The sequence below is a fragment of the Phascolarctos cinereus genome, unplaced genomic scaffold, assembly GCF_003287225.1.
Source record: "Phascolarctos cinereus isolate Bilbo 61053 unplaced genomic scaffold, phaCin_HiC Scaffold_9;HRSCAF=440, whole genome shotgun sequence".
Taxonomy (NCBI): Eukaryota; Metazoa; Chordata; class Mammalia; order Diprotodontia; family Phascolarctidae; genus Phascolarctos; species Phascolarctos cinereus.
Window position 1 is genome coordinate 20,108,890 of NW_027556402.1, and position 27,407 is coordinate 20,136,296.

Sequence of the window (27,407 nt, forward strand, 5' to 3'; positions counted from 1 at the left end):
TAGCTCAGATCCATTAAGGTTTGTGATTTTTTTTTTTGTAATAGGAGATTGTTTTTACAGCTGAAGGGACATTTCAGTAAAAGAAAATACAGAAAACTTTAATGCTTGATACGTAACATATGTATAATTTCTGTAAGTTGTACTCGTTTTGAAAAAGGTGTGATGTTCTAATGATAAAAAAATTATCTCCAGCATACAAAGGTACAAAAATGAATGGGAGAAAGTGCCCATTATTAAGTTAAGCTGTTCATTAGAATAAAGACCTTACCTTCACATCCAACGTGTGTTGTAGTTTCAAGCGTACTGATTCTTGCTCCTGACGCTGGATTATGTCTTGACATTCTGCAAACTGCAACGATGCCTATAATTAAATGACCCCCCAGGTTATTTAAATAACTTAGGTTATTTAACTAGACTTAACCTGAATAGTGAGCCAATTAATTTTCCAAAGTCTCTCTATCATCTGAACAAATGCTGAGAGGTCTTGATTAAGACATGGGAGTTAGAGTTAGCCTAATACATATGGGCAGCTAGATGGCACAGCCGATAGAGCACGGGGCCTGGAGTCAGGAAGACCTGAGTTCAAATCCGACCTTGGACATTTACCAGCTGTGTGACCCTGGATAAGTCACTTCCCCCTGTTTGCCTCCATTTCCTCATCTGTAAAATGAGCTGGAGAAGGAAATGGCAAACCACTCCAGTATCTTTGCCAAGAAAACCCCAGATGGGGTCATAGAGAGAACAACAGAAAGATACAAGGTGAAAGATGAGCAATAACCGGGGAAGTCGCTCTCCTTAGAGGGCATAATGATGCATAGTGAGAACTGCATGGATTTGGATTGGCCAGAATGGGGAACACCAAGGTATCTTGGGTACCCACAGACACAAGGAACCAATGCTAGTTTTCCACTTTAATGGCCTAGCCACACTAAATGGCATTAGTAAAACAACATGTCTCTTGGCTAATTTAACCTTCAAAGGCACCTAACTCTTACGACATGACTTCCTTTATTATGCTAGTTTTACTTCACGAATCTCTTTTATCCGGTGCTAAGTATTCTTTGATAACAAATGTTTATGCAAATTAATAGGAAAATTAAATAGGTTAATTTAAGCAAATTAATTCAAGTTACTCAGGTTCCATTTAGCCATATTCCTATTCTAGTACATCCTTATTATTAATATAATGAGTAGCAGGTGATCTTAGTAGCCTGAACTAATTTTGGAAAGGCTGATACTTTGGTTACTTCATAGATTTTTTTTAAAGTTATTAGGTCTAGAGAGGCAAAATGCATTTTTCTCCTTTGGAAAAAAAATGTAAAAACAAGAAAAATTACATTTTGTCTGTGTGGTTAAGAACCTGCCTATTTAGCCATCTTTGGCACTATTATAATTACCAACTGATATCTTGTGACCTTTTAGCTGTCTGGAATGTCAGGCAGAAAAATTCATCCTTCCTCGACTTAGTTCCAGTTAGGAATAATGATCATGGAAATACTGGGCTGCAAAAGTGATTAACTAGATGGAAGGGGGAATTTCTTGTTATTAAGTTAATAGTAATAAACTGCCTAGGACTACAGCTGGCTTGTCCTTTGAAAGGGGGAGAGAGAGCACAGAGGTGGCCCAGGGGAACCCTTTCTAACCCTCGGATTTGGTGGGCATCAAGTGTGGAATGCAGAAGGCAGAGTGCTACCCTCAACCTTCTGGGAATGCACAGGAGCAGTCTCTGGAAAGAACAAAGCTAATGACCTAGCTGGACTGAAGACCAGTATCCAAGATGCACAGGCCTTCTGACATTTCCTCTGGACCTTCCTGGGGTATGGAGCAGCACTTGGTTTACATGGCCTTGTACAAGGTAAGCCCAATTGGCCCTAGGAGGGTTAACAGAATTTCACTGGGGCATGCATGAGAGCATGGTGCCATGGAAAGGGCACTTGGGCTACTTTCCAAGACTTGGAGACAGGAGGGAACAGGGTTCAAATACCAACTCAGACACTTAGAAGTTATGTGAAAATGGATGTCACTTAGTTTCTATGAGACTCAACGTCTTGATCTGTAAAATGAGGATAGTACCTGTCTTATAGAACTGTTATAAAGAACAAATGAGATAAATGAAAGTAAGTTGCCTTGCAAACCTTAACCAACTGTATAAATGTGACCTATAGTTATTTAGGACTATTGTGAAGAATAATATTCTCCATTTGTAAAGGCTGCTCAAATGTCTGTTAAAACACTTGGGTTCAGCCTGGTAAGCATCCCCCTATCCAATTCCTAGGAGAACCCATCCTGCTAAATGACAGGGCCGAAAGTCACCTGCATCCTTAAAGACACTTCTCAGGACAGTGGCATCCCTAACAAATCTGGCAAAAAATGTGATTATGGATGGTAGGGTTTGTGGTTTTTTCAAGGACTTGTTTTTAAATTGTCTAAATGGATGCATTCAGATGAAAGAGGCCTAAAGTTTGTCTGAAAATGTTCTCGGGGTTTTAGCAGGACGCAAGCTCAACACGAACCAGCAGTGTACGGTGATGGGACCCAGGGTTGCACTGAGATGGGGCAGAGCCTCCTGTCATAAGGAGTCACAGGGTCCTCTGTAACCACCCTGGTGCAGATGACAGTGAGGTCTCGTGGTCTGTTACCGTGGTGACATTTTAGGAAAGACACTGATAATCCAGATAATGTCAAGAGGAGGCAAGCAGGATGGAGGTGGGACAGGCTTGAGCATATTCCACCAGAGGGTCTGCTGAAGGAGCACAGAAGGTAGAGGATGCTGCCTTCCAGCATCCGGTGGGAGAGGGATTATCTTTGTTCTGCTTAGCCCCAAAGCCCAGAGCTGGGACCAAAAGGCAGAAGGTGAAAAGAAACAAAGTGAGGCTTCAGGGCAGGTGAAGCTTCCTAAAAATGAGCTGTCCAAAAATAAGGGGGGGGGTAGGACTATAATTCCCTTCTCACACTGAAAGGTTTCCACCACAGATTTGACAATCATTTGTCATCTGTGTTATAAAGGGGACTTTCGTTTAGGGATAGGTCAGCGTGGATAGCCACCGAGGTCCCTCCCAACTCCAAAATTCTGTGTTTCTGTAAATTACACAGAGAAATATTTTGAACACAAAATGAACTGATGGGCACTTCTAGTCAAGACGGCTTCCTGAAAGGTGGCAAACGAACCTGTTCCCCCACATCCACTCTAGCAAAAACTGAAAAATTATACCAGGATAAATAATGATCAAGACATTCAATGAGAAACTCTGACATGAGCCACCATGAGAACAGGTAAACAAACCAGCAGCCTCCCAGCTTGACCAGAGAAGAGCCAAACACACAGGTGACTCACTGGGCTCTGTGTCAAGAGGCCCTCCCCTACTCACAAAGAAAACCTCTAGGGGTCAGAATCGCCCTGTGGAGAACCTGGAAGCCACCGGGAGCAGCACTAGCCACTGCAGGCAGGCAGGACCTGCCCAGGGATCTGAGGTCCCCCACACTGTGTCCTGAGACATCACAGAGAGCCAGGGCACTGAAACTCAAAGAACCAGGAGCCCTAACCAAAGGAGGTGAAGATCAGCACAGGAATCCAAGTGACCAAGAAGGGCCAACAACTCCACCCGTAAGTGGAAAAGAGGGCAAAGCCCAGCCTTGGCACAATACTCTGAAGAAATAGGAGAACAAAATGGAGAGCAAAAAAAAATACAAGAAAATATAAAATAGAAGATATTAAAAACAAACTGACCTGGAAAACAGGCTAAGGAGGGATAATTTAAGAATCACTAAAGACTATGAAAACCATGATTTTTAAAAAACCTCCACATTATATTTAAATAAATCTTGAATGAAAACCACCCAGATTTGTTAGAACCAAAGGACAAAGTGAGGATTAAAAAAAAATCCATCCACCACTTTCCGAAAGAAACTGCGAAGAAAAGCTCCAGGAATGCCATAACCCAAATCCAGAGCACCTACATGAAATACAAAATATTCAAACACCCAGAAAGAATCAGTTCAAGTACCTAGGAGCAGATCAGGATCACACAAGACCTGGCAGCTTCTACTTTGAATCAGAGGAGAACTTGGAGTGCAATAGTCTAAAAGGCAAAAATATAAGCTTAAACTAAGAATAACTTGCTCTGCAAAAACTGAAATGAACCTTTAATGAAATAGAGGAATTTCAAGTATTTCTGATGAAAAACTCAGCCAAGCAGAAATTTTGACATGTAAATACGAGAGTCCAGAGATACCTAGGAAGACAAATACATGTGAACAATGGGAAGGACTATGATGATGAAAGGCTACCATTCTAATAGGGTGAAAAAACAAGTGTCCTTTTAGAACCTTCAGGTATTCATAGGTTGGTGAAGGAGTTAAATTAGAAAAAAACACAAAACCTAAGAATGGATTGTTTTAATTCTGAGGGTTTCAAGAGGATAAAAGCAAGAGAAAGTAAAAGAATACAATAATATATAAAAGAGGAAGAAAAAGGCAGAACTTGACATTTTGCATGATTGGGGTGAATGAGAAGACTTTACAAACATAGAGGAAGAGATAGGGGAAACAGGCATCATATAAATCTTACTGAAATGGATAAAGGAGGATTGAGCACACACACAGAGAATGAGAGAGAGAGAGAGAGAGAGAGAGAGAGAGAGAGAGAGAGAGAGAGAGAGAGAGAGAGAGAATGTCTGGTGTAGAAATACATCAAACTCCACAGGCAAACTGAGGAGGATAGGGAATGGAGTTTAAAGAGAAAACCATATCAGGAAGGAAATATTAAACAAACAGAACAAACTTCCTGATCCTGAAGGGGAAAAAAAGAGTGAGAAACTATAGAGGTATCCATCAATTGGATAATAGCTGAACAAACTGTGGTATATAAATGTAATGGAATATTTATTGCACCATAAGAAATGATAAAAAGAATAACTTCAGAAAACCTTGGGAAGTAAATAGAACCAGAACAATTTACAGTATAATAACAACAATGAAACACTTAACAACTTTGATCAATGCAATGAACAACCGTGAATCCACAACCGAGAATCCAGAAGACATATAATGAAACATGTTATACACTTTCTGATAGAGAAGTGACAGACACAAGATGCAGAGACAGATGTTTTTGGACACAGTCACAATATGAATTCATTTTGCTTAACTATACTTATTTGTTACAATTTAAAAAATTTTTTTTTAATTGGGGGTGGGGGTTTTAAGGGAGAGGGGTTTAGCAAAAAGAAGGCCATTGAAATATTTTTCAAAATACGCAGAAGAAAAAAAGAAGGACGTTTGGAAGGAACTACAAACAATTGGACAGTTTTGAAAAGAACATGTTGAACTTAATAAATTTTTAAAAGAAAACAAGCATGACATTGAGAATCATGATTTCATTGACAGTCTTCTTATTGTGTCCTCTATACATGTGGAAATGTTCATTCTGGGGGTGTCTGTGTGCAGAATAAAAATCTTTTTTAAAAAAAATTAAATGATCAGTTCAAATAACAATTACCTTATCAAGAGCAATTTCCATGTTAGCAACTTTTTCTTTCAAGCGCCGCTCTTGGGATCTCAGGACCTCCAGCTCCCCTGCCATTTTGTTTTTTTCTGTTGCAACAACGTTCAATTCTTGACTTAGTTTATTTTTCTCTTCTTTTAAGAAACGCTTCTCCTATGATTATAGAGAAGAAAGTATCTCTGGGATAATCTGACTGCTATTACTAGATGATAGTAATTGATTAAATGAACCTAACTTTAAATTATTTTTATATTATTCAATTATTTATTAGTGAGACTGAGAGGAAGTAGACCATGTTACTATGGATTCATTCTTATTTTCTTCACTGCTAGCTAGCCCTATGACTGTTTCTCCTAGGCTATTTCCATAGAAGAGTTATTCTTGTAACTTTGTATTTACTTGTAAAAAAGAGCTTATGCCTCTCAGAACTGCAGACATCCATTATACCAAATTTTGCTGAAATCCAATCATTACTACAGAAGATACGGCCATTTGACATCTTTTGCCAATTGCCATTTTTCAAGATTTTACAAAACTCAACTGAAGGCATATCATTACCTCACTTTTACATAGCATATTTTATGAACATTTAAAGCTTCAGTTTAAGGTAATACAAGAAAATGTCAATACTTTGTAAAGCAAACACTTCCATGTGGTTTCTAATGTGATTTAATGTCTCGTTTTTATTGTTTCTCCTCCCGTTCCCTTGTGTCTCCCACTTCTGCACCCTGTCTGCTCCTACTGTTTTTTCAGCTTCTCATCCTCTTTATTGCACGGCGGCAAGGTACACACCTAAAGGACACACAGACGACATTTTCAAGTTTTTGTCACAGCAAAGTTATGGATCGTTACCGGGGTTGTTTGTGTTCATTCCTAAATCCGTTATCTTTTGCACACATGCCATTCTCTGCCCTCATGGACCCCCACCTGGGTCAGGAGCCGAAACAAAGGCGTCCCAGCTGGTCTCCCCACCTCCAACCTTTTCCCCTCTCCATCTGGCCTCCTCACAGCTGGTCCGGGACAGTCCTAATGCTCTGCTCCCCGCGCGTCCTTTGCTGTCTAGTGCCTTCAGTGGCTTCTCCATTCCTCCAGTAAAATTAAACTCCTCCGCTTGGGACCTCTGGCCTCGCTGATCTTCTCAGAACGAAGGGTCGTGCCCACCTCATAAGCTCACATTCCAGCCAAGCTCCCCCCCCCCGTTTCCTGTCCAAGCCCTTGCACTCGCCGTTCCCCAAGCCTGGAACGCTATTCCTCCTTAGTGCTGCCTCTTGGAGAAGAGAGGCTCACCCTTGGAGTTCAGGCCCTTAAGCAGTCAGTCATTAATTAGCCAATAAGCGTTTCTCAAGTTCCTACGGTGTGCCAGGCCCTGTGGCAATGCCGGGAACCAACGAGTCCACACAGAAGCTCATATGGAATCATTACAAGTAAATCCAAAGCAGTCAAATACCAGGGAGTGTGGGAGGGAGGCGCGGGCATTAGCAGCTGCGCGGACCAGCAAAGGCTTCCTGAGTGCAGAAGACAGGGGCCTGAGCTGCACCTGAAAAGAAGAGAGGGACTCTAGGAGGCCACGGGGAGGAGAGAGGCAGACAGCTGGCGAGGAGGCACAGAGATGCCAGTGGCTGGACTGTAACATGTGAAATGGGGTCAGACAGGATAAAGAGAGCTGGTGTGGGGCCTGCTTGTGAAGGGCCGAAAAGCTAAATAGGGGAGTTTATATTTGAGCCCAGAGGACTCGTTGGGTCCCCATTACAGTGTAAGCTCCTTCAGGGCAATGCCCTGCATTCTGGCTTCTGCACTGCTCCCCTGAGCCTGCTATACAACAGCTTAAAAAATGCTTGGTGTGGAGAGAGCACCTGCCCTGGAGTCAGGAGGACCTGTGTTCAAATCTGGCCTGACATTTGACACTTACTACCTGTGTGACCCTGGACAAGTCACTTAATCCTGACTGCCTCACCAAAAAAAAAAAATGCTTGGTGATTGACCTGGTGGTGCAGTGGATGGAGAGCTGGGCCTGGAGTCCAGAAGACCTGAGTTTAAATTCAACCTCATACACCTAATAGTTGTGTGACCCTGGGCAAGTCACTTAACTCCTGTTTGCTTCAGTTTTCCTCAACTGTAAAATGAGGATAATAGCAGCACCTACCTCCCAGGGGTGTTGTGAAGATCAAATGAGGTGATCATTGTAATTTGCCTGGCACACAGCAGGTGCTCTCTCAATGTTTATTCCCTCCTCCTGCTTATTCTCATTGATCAGGCCTTTGCTGATCTCCCCAGACTCCGGCGATTTGCCCTGCCCTCCTCCCCCCTCCCCCCAATTATCTTGTAGTCAGAAGCTATCAGTCACATTATATACACTTTGTATTTCTTCATTGATGTCCCTGGAGGGATCCTTAGTAAAATGTATGCTCTGTGAGGGAAGGGACTGTTTCATTTTTGTCTTTCAATTCCCAAAAAGTAATAATGTGCCTTACATAGAATGGGTGTTTAGTAAAAATTGCTGAACTGAGTTGAATTGAATTAGGTTAGACTCAGTTCCTAAAAGCAGTACCTATAACATGTCAACATTTACTAATACTATGATGAAATGAAGTAGCTCCATGCCTCTTCTTCTTAGGAACAAAAGCTCACTGAAAACAATAATTCCTTAAAAATTAGAATTGGCCAAGTGGAAGCTTAATGACCCTGGGATACATTAAGAATCAATAAAAACAAAGTCAAGATATTGGGAAAAAATGGAAGAAAATGGGAAATATCAGAAAAACAACTAATCTGAAAAATAGGTCAAGAAGAGATCATTCAAGAATTATTGAACCATCTAAAAGCCATGATCCAGAGAGAGAGAGAGAGAGACTGAGAGACACAGAGACAGAGAGAAAGAGAGAGCCTAGACATCATCTTTCAAGAAATTATCAAGGAAAACTGCCCTGATATCTTAGGACCAAAGGGTAAAATAGAAATTGAAATAAGCCACTGATCTCCTCCTGAAAGAGATCCCAAAATGAAAATTCCCAGGAATATTATAGCCAAATTCCAGAGTCCCAGGTCAAGGAGAGGATACTTCAAGTAGCCAGAAAGAAACCATTCAAATATCATGAGGCCACAGTCAGGATCACACCAGATTTAGTATCTTCCATGTTAAAGAAGAGGAAGGCTTGGAACATGATATTTTGAAAGGCAAAGGAGCTAGGATTACAACCAAGAATAATCTACCCAGCAAAATCAAGTGTAATATTTTGGGGTGGGGGGAGGTGGGGAGAAGGGGAATGGGGGTGGGGGGATGGACCTTTAATGAAATAGAGGACTTTCAAGCATTCCTCATGAAAACACCAGAGCTGAACAGAAAATCTGACATTTAAAAAAAGACTCAAGAGAAGTGAGAAATTAGGAGGAATTAAATAAGGTTAAGCTGTTTACATTCCCAAATGGGAAGATTGAGGGAGGTGATGGTCAGAAGCAAAACAGACTGCAGTGTTAAATGAATTACAGTGGGGTACCTCGATTTATCCCTCTCAGATAAATCTAACCATAAAGTAAATAAGAAATTAAGGAGATGAATAGGATTTTAGAAAAGTTAGATATGATAGACTTCTGTAGAAAACTGAATGAGAATAGAAAGGAATATACTCTTTCTCTGCTATGCATGGCACCTTCACAAAAACTGACCACGTATTACGGCATTAAAAACCTCACAAACAAGTGCAGGAAAACGAAATATTAAATGTGCCCTTTTCAGATCACAACACCAGAAAAATTGCATTCAGTAAAGGGTCTTAGAAACATAAATTAAAAATTAATTGTAAACTAAATAATCTAATCCTAAGGAATGGGTGGGTCAAAGAACAAATCATAGAAACCATCAATAATTTCATCAAAGGTAAAGATAACAATGAGACAACATTCCCAAATTTGTGGGCACTTAGGGGAACATTCAACTCTAAATGCAGGCTAGCTCTTCCTGCTTTTGTCCCTAATAAAACAGGTGCCTCGTCACTACAAACTGAGCTTTTTTTCTGAATTGAGATCAGAAAATACTTATAATTACGTGGTTCTAACACACAAGTGTTCATTTCTAGAATACGAAAAGGACTGTCTTTTTCCCCGTTGTCAGGAAATCCCCAGGGCGCCTCTATTTCTACTTCAAGGTCCTGCTTCACCTTTGACGCATTTGTCATCGCTTCCTCCAAGAACTGAATCTTGCTCTGCAGGGCATCTATTTGTCCTCTTTTGGCAGTAATTTGCTTCTGCATTCCCATTGCAACTTTCATGGCTGTAAAAAGCAAGTGCCAATTGCTTAATTATTTATGAACATGCTAGCTAGGCAACCATGTTTTCTTTAAAGCTACTCTAAATTGCAAACTAAACTAAACTTATAAAGTAAGGAGACAATGTAAAGTCCACAAGGGTATGGATTCTGGAGTGCCTCAATGAGGTCCCCGTGGTTGTGGGGGGAGGGGTGGCAGGAAGGAAAGAAAGCAAGGGAACAAACACTCATTAAGCACCTACTATGTGCCCGGTACATGCTAAGTGCTTTACAAATATTATCTCATTTGCAACAACCTTGCAGCAGCCCGAGGAGGTAGGTACTATTATTCTTTCTACTTTACAGATGAGGAAACTGAGGCAAGCAGAGGTGAAATGATTTGCCCACAGTCACAGTAAGCTAGTAAGTGTCTGAGGCTGGATTTGAATTCACATCTTCCTGACTTCTGGTCCAGAACCACATAGCTGCCTCTAGGAAGGCATGGTTTCCCAATGGCTATGGATAGGGGAAATCCAATAACCATTCTTTGCTTTTACCAAAAAAAAAAAAAAGAATTTCTTTGGTCTGGTGGAACATAATTATCTTGTAAACTGTATAATGATTTAAACTTTTTATGTCCATTTTCTGAATAAAATTGGATGAAGAACAATAACCAGATTCAGTTATGGACATACACATATCTGTAAAGGAACTTAGATAAAAGGGATAACTTATGATTATTCGTCAAAATGATTTTCCTGGATCAGAGTGATACTACTACATAAGAAATCTATGACAATGCTCTGTCTATGCCGTCGGGCTCTGATGACGTCATGAACCATCCAATTTTCACTCTCCTGGTTACATGACAATGTGATTGGAACTCCCTGTAGTGAGTACACGAGAGCACAACGGAGATCAGTCACTAGTGGAACTCTGCGTGTGGCTATTACAGTGTGAAATGAAGAGTGGGCCTGGCTGTTCATCAGAATGGGGCTGAACCTTCTCATACCCTCGGGCCTCGAGGACATGGACAGGGTAGGACCTTTCCAGGACCTAACTGAAAAGATCACTCAGACAGCTTAGTTTTGGAAGCATCATTATACATATCAAGTAACCAAACCAATACGTTAACCAAAGAAAAGGCTTTTAAAGTGGCACTTTTTGCTTAGAAGAAGACTTAGGTACAATCTAACTGAGAGCTAAGAAACAAACAAGGAAAATATATGATCCTTTGAAAACAAAAGAAAGGTCCTGGCTTGTGGTTCTTCAAATACCATGTGCTCGGTTAAATAAGGCATTCAATAAATGTGGGACGCCTCAGTTAGTTGGTCAAAGCCTTCAACATGGCACCTATGGGCTGCGTGGTTCTGTTCAACAGATGGCATGTGGATGGTATGTGACTTTCAGTGGGAATTTCATTAATGACCTCTTGATTTATATAATTACCAGAAATTAGTGAGAAATAGAAAACTTATACTTGATTTAGCCAGGTATAATTTGCCCATCATGTGTACTTTTTAAACGTACAGGTCATAATGTGGTTATGTAGACCAAAAGATAACTCTCCAGGCCAGTCCATTAACTTGGACAGATAGGGCTGAATTGGGGTGAGGAATAGGTAGGGCTGGAGAGACCTGCCCAGTGTGAAGGGGCCCTCATGTTCACCACCCTAGCCTGCTTGCTCCTCTAGGTTTCCGTTCTTTATACTTCTATCCCCTGTGCCTAGCATTTAATAAATACATGACTTAGGGGTTTGGCCAGCAGCTCTACATCTAGGACTTGGGTTCTACCACTTGTGGCCCCAGCTCCTCAACTTGCATGGAGCTCACAGTGGGAACAAGCCACACACGGGTAATCTGAAAGGTACTGTACATTCTTTTTAGTATGTTATATTCCTTGAATAGTTCTTTTCTATATAAAGAAGTGGGATCTGGGGACATCAGAGGTAGCCAGAAATGACTGCCATGGTCGTGATAACGATAACAACAGCTGACATTTGTATGGTAACCTCAAGGTTTACAAAGCCCTTTAAATGTCATAGAACAACTCCATAACCTATCAGGTGGGTTACAGATGAGGCAGCTGAGGCTCAGACATGCCCAAGGTTCCAAGAGCCATGAGCACTGCCATATTCAGACTCATGCCTCTTGACTCTGGGCCCAGTGTTCCGGGTGCAGGTTTTGTTTCATTTACAATACCGTGGGAAGGAAGGTGTCCCCACTTTAGGAGTGACTGCTCCCTGCTCGGAAGGAGGGGAAGCCCTGCCCTGTAAGGACCCCTACTCTTCACCTGTGGGCCCCCTCACGGGGCCTCACCAATTCCTATGTGTCTGAGTGCCTGGAAGCAATGGCGGGTAGGTGAGGTGTTTCTTATTTGCAAATCTAGACCAGCGGAATCAAACACAGAAGAGAGGAAAGAAAAGAATCCGTTGTCTATAGCATACCATGGCCATCAGATCCTTCCATTGTCTTTAAAGTATTTCTTGTCTGTTCCAGCTCGGCCTGTGCAGATTTCAATTGCATTTTCAGCTTGTTTGTGGTACATTCCATCTCTTCACTTTTGTTCCGATAATTTCTTTTTAAAACTTCGTAGTCCTCTGCACGATATAATACCAATTAAAGGAAGGTGGCCTATTCTGCCCCACTGTCATAAACGTAGCTTTATCACAGCTAATGAAAGAAGGCCTGTCATATGAACTTGCTTGCAGATTAGCGATTAAAGGATATTATTTTTTGTAACTAACAACTAGGAACAAAAGATAGCAAACAAGTCTCAGGTTGTTAAAGCTGACTGAACTTGAATTTGGCACATAAGGTTCCATCACTTTGGGCAAACCCAGTGAAGCTGTCAGTTCCATGCTCTCAGACACAACGTGCTTCTGGAGGTCCTCTCTTAAGGTAGGGATCACCAGAAGGCAAGGGAAAAAAAACCTAGTAAACCAATATCTAGCCTGTCTGGTAAGACACTGATTGGCAAAAATCAGTCCATGAGCGAGAAGAAGGGAAGTCTAGGACTCACTAGGAGGTGTCAAATGAGGGACGAGTGGAAGACGGAGTGAAAAGGAGCGAACGGATGAAAACCTGGATTTACGCAGCACACACATAAGTTAGGGAGTGAGACTAGCAGCTGACAACAGGTTTCCTGGCTTTATAAAGAGGACCCATCAGAAGAAGATGGCTTGAAACTGCAGGTTCCCTACATATGACTTCATTTACATGTACTTTTTAAGAAACACAAGGGATATCTACATTATGTTAATCGTGGACTGTGTTATTTTTCTTCTCCCAATTAAGGATCCTAGGGCTTTCCTTCCAAGAAATTTCCAAGAGACTTGTTCACATCTGGTGCCTCATTATTTAATAAACCCTAATGAAATGGTAGGAGTGGTTGGGCACGAGGGCTTTTTCCTCATGCCTGTTAATCAAGTGCTGAATTTTATGGCTGAAGCCACTAAATGAAGTCAGAATGAGGTGAGTACAAGACAGGTATGCGTGTGGAACATGCCAGGTTGGTGTCATAAATTTGGGCTGACACATCAGGGGAAATGACCCACGGAAATGACCCTATCAGAAAGGCTTTGGGACTGGCCTGGATGTCACTGGCTTTGTCTGCCCTGCTCCTGGGGCCCTGGGTAGGCGTTGGGAGATAGGGGGAGTGACTTTGATTGAGGCTGGGCCGGGCAGGCCGGCGGGCTCTAGGGTCCTACCTGAAAGACTGCAGAGCTCATTCCGACTGTTTTTCACCTCAGCGAGGAGCTGGTCTCTCTCCTGCTTCATGTCCTTCACTACACGGAGCCGTTCAGATCCAGCATTCACCAGTTTCACTTTTTCAAGTTCCAAGTCACTTAGCCGAGCTTCGAGCTCACGGATTTTTGAATCTTTCTTGTCTTTTATGATCTGATTGCATAAATCAAGACAAAGGATTCAGAAACACGCCCACACATAATGCATACTTGTATTTATCATAACCTTGTTTTTGAGTCATTTCAGTCATGACCGAGTCTTTGTGACCCCATTTGGGGTTTTTCTTGGCAGAGACACTGGAGTGGTTTGCCATTTCCTTCTCCAGCTCATCTTACAGATGAGGAAACTGAGGCAAACAGGGTGAAGTGACTTGCCCATGGTCACACAGCTAGTACGTGTCTGAGGCTAGATTTGAACTCAGTTCCTCCTGACTCCAAGGCCAGCATCCTATCTACTGCGCCATCAAAGCTGCCTTATTTAACCTTATTTAAAGCATTAATAGAATGGATAAAATTACAAGAAAAGGAAGCCCTTGTTAAAAACTTTTACAATAAATAAATAAATAAATGAATGAATGAATGGATGAATAAATAAATAAATAAATAAATGAATAAATAAAGTGACATAAAATAAAATAAAAAAAATCCTTAGCAAACTGCTGCAGGGGATATGTATCAACTCAGAACCAGTCTTGCCCCTTCTAGCTACTTCAGTAGAAAAGCAGCAGATGGAAGATGGCGTGAACAGTGAGAAGACAAGGGCCCAGGAGTCAGAGAACTTCGCTCCAAATCCCGCCGATGACGCTCAGATTCCCTGCACCTCTGTTTGCTCACTGGCCCCCACATAATGGTTCTATGAATTTGAAAACTACGGCCTTATCTTGGGAGCTGCAAGCTAGACCTCTCTGAGAACAAGTAGTGGAGTTCTCCCTCAGTCATCCCTTCCCCATCACAACTTTCCCCATTGAGGTTTTGATACATCCCAGGTCAGCATAAGAAATTAAATGGGAATTTAATTGGGGGAGTTTTCTGGAAGCTGTAGACAACACACAAAAGCCAGCAGACAACACAGAAAAAGTTTAGAAACTCAGAAATGCAGAATTGTTATAAAAAAGGCATTCCAGTAGACTCTAGCATCATACAAGAAAAGGCTAGGTCCTTAAATAATTTCCTAAAGGAAAATGAAGGTGAAGGGTTTAACTCTATGGACTTTACACAAATTTTCCAGATCACAGGGGCACCACATCCCTAAACCCCATGAAATGGAAGGGATAACTGCAGATGCCCAGAACTAGACTAACTCCTCACGGTCTCTCTGGTCCTCATTCCCGATTTCTGCGGGAAGAACTGCCCTTTTCCCAGTCACCCATGCTCAAGAGCTCCGAGTCCTCTCTGGCTTCCAGTACCTTGCCCTGCCCTCCCTCCTTGGATCCAACTGGTTCTCAAATCCTAGTCTTCCTATCCCAGGATTCGTGTGCCCGGCTGCTTCCTTCCATGCCCACTGCTATCATCACCCCATCTCAGGCCCATATCACTTCCCACTAGAACAGCTGTCTCCTAAGGTTGTCTCCCTGCTGCTCCATCCTGCTGCCAGATTGAATTTTTATGAAACTTTATAAATATGAAACTTCATCAGGCCACACCCTGCCTGAGAACTTCTAATAGTACTCTACAGTTAAAGGCAGGGGCTCTTCACCATTTTTGTGGGTCCTGGCACCTTTGGCAGTCTGGTGAAAGCTACAGACCGCCTCTCAGAATCATTCTTGAATGCATAAAATAAAATACACAGAGTTATCAAAGAAACCATTTAGGCTGAAATACAGTTATCAAAAAAAAATTGTTTTTGTGTTCACGGGCCCCATGTCTACACGGTCAGCCACACTGGTGCATTATACTAACCCAGTTGTCTTACTTTAATGCTTCCACTATGCAAAACTGGACTGTTCCATCTTAATAGGACAGAATAAAGAGGTTTTCAGAAGCTCAGCCCCTGAAGACCTGAAGTCATGTACCTTGAATTCCTGCAGTTCCAGCTTCCGGTCATTGATCTCTTTCTCGAGCTGAGTTTTCTCCACTTGCATGGCCCCGGCCGTACGCCCATGCTGGCCAACCAGCTGAGTCATGTTCTCGATCTGCTGACGCAAGATCTCGATCACCTTGTCCTTCTCCACCATCTGCACCTTGAGGGCCTCACACTCCGACTGCACGTTCCGGAGGTGGTCCCCTTCATTTTTTAGGTGCTGGAGCTCTTGTAGCTTTAAGTCGACCCTCGAACGCAACTTGGTGATCTCCGTGTTGGTGGCCTCAATGGCTCGCTCTTTCTCTTGCAGAGACAGCGTTAGGTCAGACACAGTCCTCTCAGAGCCTTCCAGCATCATCTTCTTGGCGGTCAGCTCCTCCACGACTTTGCGGAGCATCTCTTTGGTGGATTCCAGCTGAGCAGTCAAGGCAGACACTTTCTCTAAGCTTTCATTCTTTCCCTGAATTGCTGCCATCTGAGGGTTGACAGAAAAGAGAGCTTCATGGATTTGTAAGAATGACAAGGAGAGGCAGGCAACATGGTAAAGGTGTACACACCACTGACTCTATGTGAGTAAACTAATGAACTCACTAAGGATGAAACCCTCAAACCAATTGGCTCTGAAGGCTTAGCTCCAATGGAAGAAGAAAGAAGTCTGGCATCTGCTCATTTAAAGCCGTCTGACAAGATGTCAGCAAGAGGGCTGGAGAGGGCTTAACAAAGTCATCAGGGTCTAATGTGCTGCTGTTCCAGGGTGGAAGGCCAGGAAGGTTCTTTTCCTCTGAAGAAGTTGTAGAGGCCAAGTGGAACTTCAGGCAGAATTCTAGAATGTATTCTTAAGGAAGTGTGGAGTGAACTTCTACAAAAAGAAGCCCACCTAGCCTCCCATCAAGAGCAGGTCTTATAGCCCCATTTCCTTTTGTTATTGGGCTACCAGTCTCAGAGATCAGAGGAATGGGGTAGATAGCATTTATCTGGAGTTTGGCAAACTATTCCACTTAGTGTCTCATGCTATTACTGTGGAAAAAACAGAAATGCGTGAGCCCCAAGGCAGGACAGTTAGATTGAATGGCCCGAGCCAAGGAGCACCCTTTTATTAGCGCCATGTCGACCCAGAAGGAGATCTCCAGGGTCACGCCCCAGGTAGCTGCGCTGCGACAAAAGCAGAGATGGAATGCTTACCAAATCTGCAGATAACAAACTTTTAAGAAGAACAGCTAATACAGTGGATGATAAAGTCAGGGTACAATAGGATTTCAATAGGCTAGAACCCTAGGCCAAATCTAATAACAGAATTTAATAGAGAGAAATTTCACCTTCTGATTCAGAAAATCAGCATCACAAGTACGAATATGGGAAATGTGGCTAGATGGAGGTTCATGAGAAAAAAAAAGATCTAACAAAAATTAGATCCATGAGACTGCAAGTTCAATAGCATAAACATGGCCACTAGTTTTTTTTTTTCAATTGCATTAGGAGAGGCATCCATCATAGCCAGTCTGGGGACCTGGAAGGTCTGTAGCCCTGGTGCACTCTGCCTTGCTCAGGACCATTTCTGGACTCCTGTGCTCAGTGGTGGCTGCCACACTGAAGATCTAGAGAATGTCCGGAGGAGGATGACCAGGTCACAGCATCTGGCACTGATATTTGTGTGAGCTCAGAATAAGTTGGGTGGTGAGTGTTAGCACGGCCTTGGCAATAAAGAGCACAACCCCAAGCTTCCCCAAAAGGCAAAGGTCTGCTGGCCATCGGGGCCCCCATTGCAATAATTATGAGTCAATTAATAAAAGGCCAGAGAGGTGAGCCCACATGCTCCGCCCCCCTGGGCAAGTTGGAGGGGTTCCCTGACAGCCCATGGAGGTGGAGGCTGTAGGTAATTAGGCAGAAGGAGGGATTTTAGCCTTTTAACGGGGTTCACCCATCACAGGGATCTTGGACAAGAGTGTACCTTGGTTCAAACCATGACCAGGTGGGCATGAACCAACACAGCACATAATAAGAAGGCTTTGAAGGCAACAGCATGGGAAGATATGAAGAAGGGCTCTACGGAGAGAGAGCAACTCAACATCTACACAAGGCTTAACACTTTCATTCCAGTGGTCTCTCCCTAAAGAATGATGCACTCCTTGAAGCTGTGTGACCCTGGGCAAGTCACTTAACCCCGAATCCCTCACCAAAAAGCAAAAAAAAAGAAAAAAAAGAAAAAGATGCATACCAATCAGAAAACAAAAAGAAAGCCTCTTACACCAATCAAGATGTAAATGGGTCCGTGGAATATCTAAGACAATATGGGAAGGTGACAGCAGCAGAGAGCCTGTAAATGAGAGGAAAAAAATAGCAAACAGCTCTCAAAAAAAGATAGTTGCCAAGAAGGAAGGAGGTTGGAAAGATGAAAAATAAAGGAACCTGCATGAGTTTGTTATCACTGCAGAAAGCAAGGTCATGGACTGCCCCTCTGTGCTTGAGAGTCAAGATATGGGCACTGGGATCAGTTACTGATGTGGGTCCATTGAACATGAAATAACCAAATGCAAAGTCGAAGTAGACCAGCTATGGGAGAGTTTCCTCATTTGTGGAAAGTAGGACACCTTGTCCTGATCTTGTCCTGATAATCCTAAAGGACTTTATGCTGAAGGTGGTGGTTGCAGATTTGGTGGTTCTGTGGAACATTTGAAGAAAGATTGCCCTAAAAATCAGAATTCAGATAACATGGTCACAGTGGGTCATTGGACTGAGGGGATGGGTGCAGATTTTGGAGATTCCCATACGTAATCAAAAGGATTACTTACTGCGCAGTTTCAATTTAGGTTCGGATCTCAAGATATAATGACACGTACTCAGTGTAAACTTAACAAATAATCACATTTATTTTACAATGATTAACGATTGAAACAAAACACACACATAAAGATGAGGGAAAAAACATTCAATATAAGTAATAATTAAAGTAAAGAAAAGGGGGAATAAGAAAAGAAAGGATACACACTCACTGACCAGGCAAGCTCAGATACCTAACAGAGTGGAGAGACTGAAGAATGGCCAAGAGGTCTTGGTCAGGGAGGCAATGGGGCGATGTCCCGCTCCAACTCAACAGAAGCTGTGCACGCGTTCTGCTTCTGACCAACAGAGAGGCAGCGTCCTTATCTCTGACATCAAAGTACTCTAAAGATCCCCTTCCAAATGACCCCTTTATATCTGTGTAAACCAGGGAAAAGCAGTCTTGATATTTTGTTTTGTGCACATCTCCCTGGTGAGCACACATTCTAACAAAGGTTGGAGCTCGATCAACGCTCCAAATACCTGTTTGTTGTGTACATCTCCACGGAGTGATCAATTGCTTGGACAATTACATGCTTTTCTCAAGAAAAATGTTGCTTGAGATAAATTGGCTTCCCGGGTAACATAGTTTGTTACTTAATGTTCCAGTCTCCTTGATCCCACGCACATACTATGGTGGACACTCCTGAACATGAGTATAATGCCCATGCTGATCAACTAGCAAAAATAGCCAGCCTTCAAAATAACCAAGAGAGTCAAGAAGAAAATTCTCTAGCACGATGGGTACATTGACAAGCAGGACATCTAGGACCACAATCCTTATACAGGCGGGCAATAGAAAGGGGGTATCCCTCCCTCTCTCTCTTTTAAAGCAAGTTCAATCTGAAAGTATTATATGTCAACCTGAAAAGGAGAGGTTGATTCCCCGCACCGTTAAAGGTGAAAGAGCCGTGGTCAATGACCTGCTCAAATTTGGCAAATAGATTATGTGGGTCCTTTACCGATAGACAGAGGATGCCGTTATATTTGTAGATGTGTAGATACATATTCTGGAGTTTTGGTGGCATGTCCATATAAAAATGCAACTCAGAAAAATACCATACGGACTTTAGTTATCATTAATTATATTATGGCACCCCTACCCAAATTCAAAGTGATAATGGAACCCATTTTAAAGGAAAAGAAATACATTCCTATTGTACTTATCATAATATCGAATGGATATATCACATCCCTCATTAACCTCAAGCTGCTGGATTGATAGAATGAATGAATGGATTATTGAAGGAAAAACTCCAATACTTGGGGAATAATTCATATCAACATTGGAAGGATAATTTGTTTGAAGCATTGAACCAATTAAATAATAGACCACTAAAAGAAGGATTAACTCCTCTAAATAGAATGATGACACCTAATTTACAAATTAGGGCCCAGAAGCCAATAGGCATTACTTTAAAGAGGTGGATTATAAATCCACGTTCTCATGCACCATTCCGTGAAACTGAAGGCTCCTGCAGGATATGACTTACATACTCCAATACCCTTAGATTTGCCTGTAGGCAAAATAGTTACAGTTGCTACAGGAATTGGTATACAAATCCCTTCCGGATATTTTGGCCATATTTTACCTCGTTCTAGTTTAGCATTAAAAGGTATACATATTCTTGGAGGAGTGATTGACTCTGCTTATGTTGGAGAAATTAACATCATTATGCAAAATTTGGGGCATGTTCTTTGGATTCAAGAATTGTTCAAATATTTGTTATAAGCACCTTGCAGGAAATTCTGAACAACTATCCGAACCACCTCCTATTACTACTGACTTGGTGGATTTGGAAGTACTTGTTTGGTGAAAGGAGCTAAAATATGGGCTAAAAGACACCCTGCTGACATCCCCAAAGCTGCAGAAGTGATTACTGAAGGGGATAATAATGCAGTCACAGTGGCTTTCCCAGGAGATGATAAAATGCATCATTTTCCATTAACCCAATTGTTTTTATGTGAATGGTGCTTTACAGAAACAATATTATTCTTTGTGACATCAATCCCTGGACAATGGAAACGGAATTCACTGGTATAATTGGGACAAGCAGTGGCAGACACGGGACATAGGACTGCTGGGTCTGCCAAATTCACCCTCAAATGCGAGGTGGACCTCCACAATGTAGAGGAGTAAAGGACCAGCCTGAAATGCCCCAATCGTACCTTTCTACCCAATATGCAACAACCCTTATTGCAAGTGTAACCTGAACGAGAGACTTTTAAAAACGTACCTTGTTTTGACACTAGACAATAATTATTTCCCTCTTTATCTATTTGGGATCAATTGAAACAACATTTGTATCCTTTTTCCACTTATTAGTAATACTCTTATTATTGATTTTTGGACCTTGTATTTTACAATGTTTAGTTTCTTTTGTTTCTGCGTGACTACATTTATTTTTCTTTCTATAAATGAGCTCATGGTTTCCCCTGTAATGGATGATAAGTGAACTTTCTCCACTGTCAGGGTGATAAATTTTCTTGACTCCCTTCTTCTTAGGGGATGATGTGTGATGTTTGTTGTTTGTATTAGAGTAAAGATTATAAGTTTTGGGTTTTTTTTCCTGTATGGTTTCTGACCAGGGTTTGGGTCGGATCTAGAAGCCGAGTGTAAGGGAAACTGAGGAGGATAGATCCTCCCCAGTCCCCTGTGTAACCATCTTATGACCTGACATAAAGATAAACTGGAGTTACTAAAGCATGGCCGGGATCAAGGAGACTGGAACATTAAGTAACAAACTATGTTACCCGGGAAACCAATTTATCTCAAGGAACATTTTTCTTGAGAAAAGCATGTAATTGTCCAAGCAATTGATCACTCCGTGGAGATGTACACAACAAACAGGTATTTGGAGCGTTGATCGAGCTCCAACCTTTGTTAGAATGTGTGCTCACCAGGGAGATGTGCACAAAACAAAATATCAAGACTGCTTTTCCCTGGTTTACACAGATATAAAGGGGTCATTTGGAAGGGGATCTTTAGAGTACTTTGATGTCAGAGATAAGGACGCTGCCTCTCTGTTGGTCAGAAGCAGAACACGTGCACAGCTTCTGTTGAGTTGGAGCGGGACATCGCCCCATTGCCTCCCTGACCAAGACCTCTTGGCCATTCTTCAGTCTCTCCACTCTGTTAGGTATCTGAGCTTGCCTGGTCAGTGAGTGTGTATCCTTTCTTTTCTTATTCCCCCTTTTCTTTATTTATTATTACTTATTATATTGAATGGTTTTTTCCCTCATCTTTATGTGTGTGTTTTGCTTTAATCGTTAATCATTGTAAAATAAATGTGATTATTTGTTAAGTTTACACTGAGTACGTGTCATTATATCTTGAGATACGAACCTAAATTGAAACTGCACAGTAAGTAATCCTTTCGATTACACCATATCATAAAAACCAAAAGATTAGTAGCCAAGGTTGTTAACTTTTGATAGCGGATAGATGCCACCTTACAGTGCTATAGTTTGAGAACAGCCTGAATGTGTCCAAATTCCTTTTCTGGAGTTCTGTGCACTGAAGAGGAGTAATACCAGCATGAAACACTCAAAAACAAGCATTTGATGCTTAAATTGGACTTCTGGGGGAAACCCTAGTCCTTAACAAAACAGTCCCTGCAAAGCCTGAATGATACCAATCAATAAGAATCTTGCTTTCTCAAAAATAATGAAATAATTTGAACGGTCAAAAAAACAGGACCTTCTTCATATAGAGGTGAACTTTTTATACTTTTATAAAACTTATTCTTTATGCAACTTTTTTCAGGACAATGGTATTTTAAGAGTTCAAATTTTTCTAGTATCCTAAAATTTATTCTGCTTTTGAATATTTAATAACAATGACTTTACCTAAAAAAATAAAAAAGACAAGGCCCTGAGCTCTTTTCAGAGAGGATCCAGAGCTCTCATATAGACACGCATGATTCGTGTCGATCTGTGAGTTAGAAGTACTGCCAGGAAGCCCCCAAAGAGCAGTGGGGCTGTCCCCTCCTCTCCCGGAGAATCGACGCCTCACCTGGCGCTCCATCTGCCCTTGGCACTCGGTCTTCATGGTTTTCACCAGTGTTTCCAGACGCTGCACCTCCATGTTCCTGTCATCCAGCTCGCGGCGCAGGTGGTCGATGGTGATGCTGTTGCCAGTGTCTCGGTCCCAAAGCCGCTTGTTCTGTTCCTTCTCCAGACCTAGCTCCTTTTCCCTCTTATGTAAATCGCCTACAAGAAGGGAGGGAGGTCTTCCTGGAGCTCACAGACCACATTACACAAAGTTACACTTCTATTTCTCTCTGATGAGCCAATGCCACCCCACAGAAGTTTTTATCAGTTTCAGAAAAACCTTTGCACTGGCTCATTTGTCATGCCAGTGATCTGAGTATCTGATTTGTTACCAACTGTCTGGAAAAGCGTTTGAAAATTAAAAAAAAAAAAGTTCCCCCAAAATGAGACTAGCACATTGTTTTGGGTTTTTTTAAGGGACAAAGAATTAATATACAGCCACGAGGCTGACGTGGCAATATCATATTCTTAGGTCATGTTAACTTGAGTGCAAAATCCTACTTTCTAACCACAGAAGACCTTTTGGGAGCCTGGCCATTTTGTATCTTACTAGGAACTAAAAAGCAAAGATCGTATTTAACTTGGTAATTACTATGGACATTTCTACATAGATTCTCCCCCAGAACTGTAAAAAAGGATCACTAGCCTAAGGCATGCTGATTGTCACTGTGTTTGTCTGGGTTCTTGAAGAGGACCATGACATCAGGGAGATGACGTGACTTGCTCACCAGGCCTATGTAACCCAAGGCAGCGTAGGGGTGGGACTGCAGCAGGACTCTAAACACAGAAGGGCCATCAGTCTGTTCCTTTCTATGGGCTCCAGCTTCATCACACTTCCCATCCATGTCCCCCTGGGGTCTGGGTGGGTATCACTGTTATGCCTCCATCACCCCCGCTGCCCGTGGGGTGTGTTGGAGCCGCCAAGAGGGACCGGCTGCCTTCATGCAGCTTACAACGCCGCCAAAGGCAAGCAGAGGTGAGCCACCAGTGTGAGGGAGTGTTGCTTATTTTATATTTATGCCAACATTTTATTCAGCATCAAGTACATAGCTGGCCTATTTGTTTGACTTTGTATCGAACACTGGTTTTCGCCCCAATATATCATTTAGCAGTTTGAAAGACTTTCTTTCCTATTCCTAAACCCAAACAATGCCAACTATAAAATGTGAGGATAGCAGATAGGTAGAATTTGAAAAATTTTATTTACATGTAATCCGAATCACTACCTAGAAAAAGTCTGTTTTCATATCAACAATCAAAGGGCAAAACACATTAAACATTTCATTTGGAATTTTTAAAGTGAAAATACAGTTTTGTAGGAAATTTCACTAATATTTGGGAAAAAAAATTCCTTCAACTCTCTTTTTGTAGTTCCTGTCTTAAGCACACAAGTCTTACCAGCAGCTTCTGAAGTTGGTCGTCCAGATTTCCAGATTCCTGACTGAACTGGTCACGCTCAGTGCGGGCCTCAGTCAGCTCTGAGTTGGCCAGAACTAACTGCTTCTCCAGATCTTCGATCTAAAGGGTAAGCACAAGAGGATTAAATTAAATTAATCAGAATTATAGTTAAAATTTCTGATGTCCTTGGGTTCTAAGTACATCAATGAAGTTTTTTTTTCTCAACAAGGAAATTGGACTAGATGATCCTTAAACTCTCAACTATAATTCTGCTTAATTACATGGAATTATTTTTGATAACTATTATATTGTCACATCTTAATTATCTGTGGTATTAGGCGACTGTGATAACATGGACAAATGAAATCTACAGCTTTCTTTTGGCTAGAGTATTTTTTTTCTCTGAGTTTTGGGTTTGTTTTTTTTTTTTAATGGAAGGCTGACCAATATCAGATTCATTTAGTTTTGGGTTTGTTTTTTTTTTTCCATTCTCTGGCCTTTGCAGCATTTTCAGTAGTATATAGTTGTACTATAGCCTCAATGACTAATAGAAAAAAAATAGTCATTAATAGTTTGTCCTTTGAATAAGATGAAAAAGCTAAAGCCAAGTATTCATTAATCTCCTTGTAAAGTTTTCCTTTGGGCTTAGCCATACACCTTATAATTGTAGGCACACAACTTAAATGACAAACAAGTCCCCTGAAGCACCAGATGTCCAGGAGAGAACACCCAAGTCCTAATCCTAGCAGCTCTATAATAGGGATCAAGATGAAAAGTGACAGTCCATGCTCTGGCCAAGATCCAAGCCACAGCCAGATCTGAAAAGAGCTGTGCATTTTCAGCATTGGCTACAAAGACCACTAGAGATGGCCAAAAATAGTCATCGACTGTCAATAATATATAGGCTCTGGACGGCCAATCTATTGTTGAAGATCTCTAGGAAATATATTTTAGCAAACGAAATGAACAATAATAATAATAATAATAATAATAATAATAATAATGAGTCAGCCTCTTCCTAGATCATAGTTTGAGCTAACCTCAGGGAAGTCTGGAATTCTTCACCAGTCCTGAAAGGACTGAGGCTCACTGCATCACAAGTGCTCATGCTTACACATAGTATGTACTTTCTGATATGTGGATTTATTTACCACTCTTCGGTGAAACTGACCAACGCTGAAAAACACTTTGACAGTGTTGTGTATGGCTCAAATTTGAGTTAATAAATAACATATCTGGCTTTCATTTTTGTATTTTTTTATCTGAAACGGTTACCTTAAAATGCATTTGAATAATATTTTGCTTAGAAAAGTTATTTTGTTTTAGAATAATATATTTGGATTAATATCAGGTCAATAAATAGCAAAAGATTAAACAATGTTGTCTTCAGCTATAGTGCTATTTGAATTTATCTAAAAGTAATGATTTTCCCCCTTTGCCTTCTTTTAAGGCTTATCTTTTCTGACAGCTATTTTTTTTTAAGTCCACCTAATGGTCTCAGTCTGTATAGCCAGCTTTAGGCCAGATCTACAGAACCCAAAGAGGCTGAGGAAGAATTCAGGTGATAAATTATGTGGACTGCCATCTGTATTCAAGTCTAAACTCTTTTCTTCCATTTCCAAATGCAATGGTAAGTCATATTGCACACTCATTATGGATATAACTTTCCCTCTGGTTTGAGTGACTCATGTCAATAGACCTTTCTTTCACATCAAGGATTTTTATAATGAATAAGGTTAAAAAAATGTTTACTTTGTGAGAAAACATTAAACTGGCAAGCATCAGAGATTTAGTGCACAATACATCCCTTGATGTTGTTTGTCCTTCGTTCTTGAAGAGGACTGTGACATCAGGAAGATGATGCCACGACTTAACAAGTGATTTGGATTTAAGTGAGGCAGGGCTGTGCAAAGTTGCCAGCCTCACTGTCTCCTCCAGAGCCATCTGGGTCCAGTGGCCAGATATGGATCAGGACGACAGGAGACGGCCCCCAATATGTCCCTATGGATTATAAAAACCAAATAATCTAATCTTCTATTTGTGTTATATAAGATATGAGGATAAAATCAGTGTACCAGAGAATGGAAGAAAAAGATTTTCTGTATAATCTAACCTATGGTATTAACAATTTTGTTTATTATTAGATATTATTAGCTATATCTGTATTTAGTACTTCTGGGAATAGAGAATTATACCTTTGTAAGTGTCCACATTTTCCTAGTTATTATGCTAATTAGTCAATAGGCTTTCACATAAACTTATTGACCGATTTGGACAAAGCCTTGATCTGTCTGAATGCTGATTTTCATATGATTTGCTATGACTGTCAGTTTACACAACTATCAGCAGCCACTTTTCAGTGATTTCTCTTTGTATTTAGTGTGTTGGGATCAGGGAAGCAATAACATTCTTTGTTCCCAATGATCAATTCTTCATTTCTGTGTTTAGCTGTACATATGATGATAATGGAATTCATCATAGAACTTGCTTTTGAAACCTGCATTTTCAGTAGGATATAGTTGTACTGTAGCTTCTGATTATGATGTAGTAAATATGCAAAATGGGGCAACAGGCCTGGAATCAGGAAGACTTACTTCAGGAGTTCAAATCTGGCCTCAGACAGTTAACTAGCTATATGACACCGGGCAAATCACTTAACCCTGTCTGCCTCAGTTTCCTCATCTGTAAAATGGGCTGGAGAAGGAAACAGCAAACCACTCCAGTATCCTTGCCAAGAAAACCCCAACTGGGGTCAAAAAGAATCAGGCATAAGTGAAAATGACTGAACAATAACAAAAATATACAAAACCATTGTTCACCTGGTTGACCTCATTTATGGTTATTAACTTTATTTTTTTTTACATGAAGAAAAAAACCTAGAAGCAAGCATATGATGATTTTAAAACTTTGTTTAGCTTTTTCTTGGCCAGTGAAATTGTTCAGTACTAAAGGAAAATTTCTGATGTCCTTGGATTCTAAGAATATCAATAAAGATTTTTTTTCCAACAAAGAAATTGAACCCAGATGACCCTTAAAGTCTCTTTCAACTTTAATTCTGTTTAATTATGATGGAATTATTTTTGATAACTATTATATAGTCACATCTTAATTATCTGTGGTATTGGAGACTGTGATAACACAGACAAATGAAATCCACAGCTTTTTGCCAGAGTCTAATTTTTTCTCTGAGGTTTTGGGGTTTTTTTTATACACACTAATAAATATCAATTCATTTAGTTTTCTTTTCATTCTCTGGCCTCTGCAGCAATGTTAAAAATGGGGAAGGAAAAGGTAGGCAGTCAAAGGGTAAAAGGAATAGAAACAAGGCATAGGAATAATCCACAAAGTGAATGAACAGATAAGGAGTGATCCAAAATTGATTGTTAATGTCATGTTAATGCAAGTTAATATCCCCAGCTGGAAAAACAATGCACAAGATCATCAATGCAGAGTCTTCTTACGTTTCTATCAATATCTAATGATTTATTCACCTGTGTAGGATGTTCTGCTTCGTTAAAATCAATAATGTTTATTAGTACATGTGTTTAAATCTACACTCATGATTATGACTTCAAGAGTACTTAGAACAAAAGAATAAACAGCATTTAATTGAGCGGGCCATATTTTATTT

The 27,407-nt window shown here is 41.0% G+C and overlaps 1 protein-coding gene and 1 pseudogene across 1 annotated transcript in view; one reads left to right on the forward strand and one right to left on the reverse strand.

Moving 5' to 3' along the window:
- CCDC158 (coiled-coil domain containing 158) overlaps nucleotides 1-27,407 on the reverse strand; it is a 108,045-nt gene that overhangs the window by 39,816 nt on the left and 40,822 nt on the right. The window contains exons 12-19 of the mRNA XM_078148837.1: nucleotides 23,737-23,896; nucleotides 22,341-22,567; nucleotides 15,501-15,983; nucleotides 13,453-13,642; nucleotides 12,190-12,342; nucleotides 9,658-9,770; nucleotides 5,498-5,656; nucleotides 269-361 (exon numbers count right to left, since the gene is read on the reverse strand). Coding sequence (XP_078004963.1) covers nucleotides 269-361; nucleotides 5,498-5,656; nucleotides 9,658-9,770; nucleotides 12,190-12,342; nucleotides 13,453-13,642; nucleotides 15,501-15,983; nucleotides 22,341-22,567; nucleotides 23,737-23,896 — 1,578 coding nt within the window. The remainder of the gene's footprint in view (nucleotides 1-268; nucleotides 362-5,497; nucleotides 5,657-9,657; nucleotides 9,771-12,189; nucleotides 12,343-13,452; nucleotides 13,643-15,500; nucleotides 15,984-22,340; nucleotides 22,568-23,736; nucleotides 23,897-27,407) is intronic.
- LOC144455305 (zinc finger CCHC domain-containing protein 9 pseudogene) lies at nucleotides 17,470-18,338 on the forward strand (annotated as a pseudogene).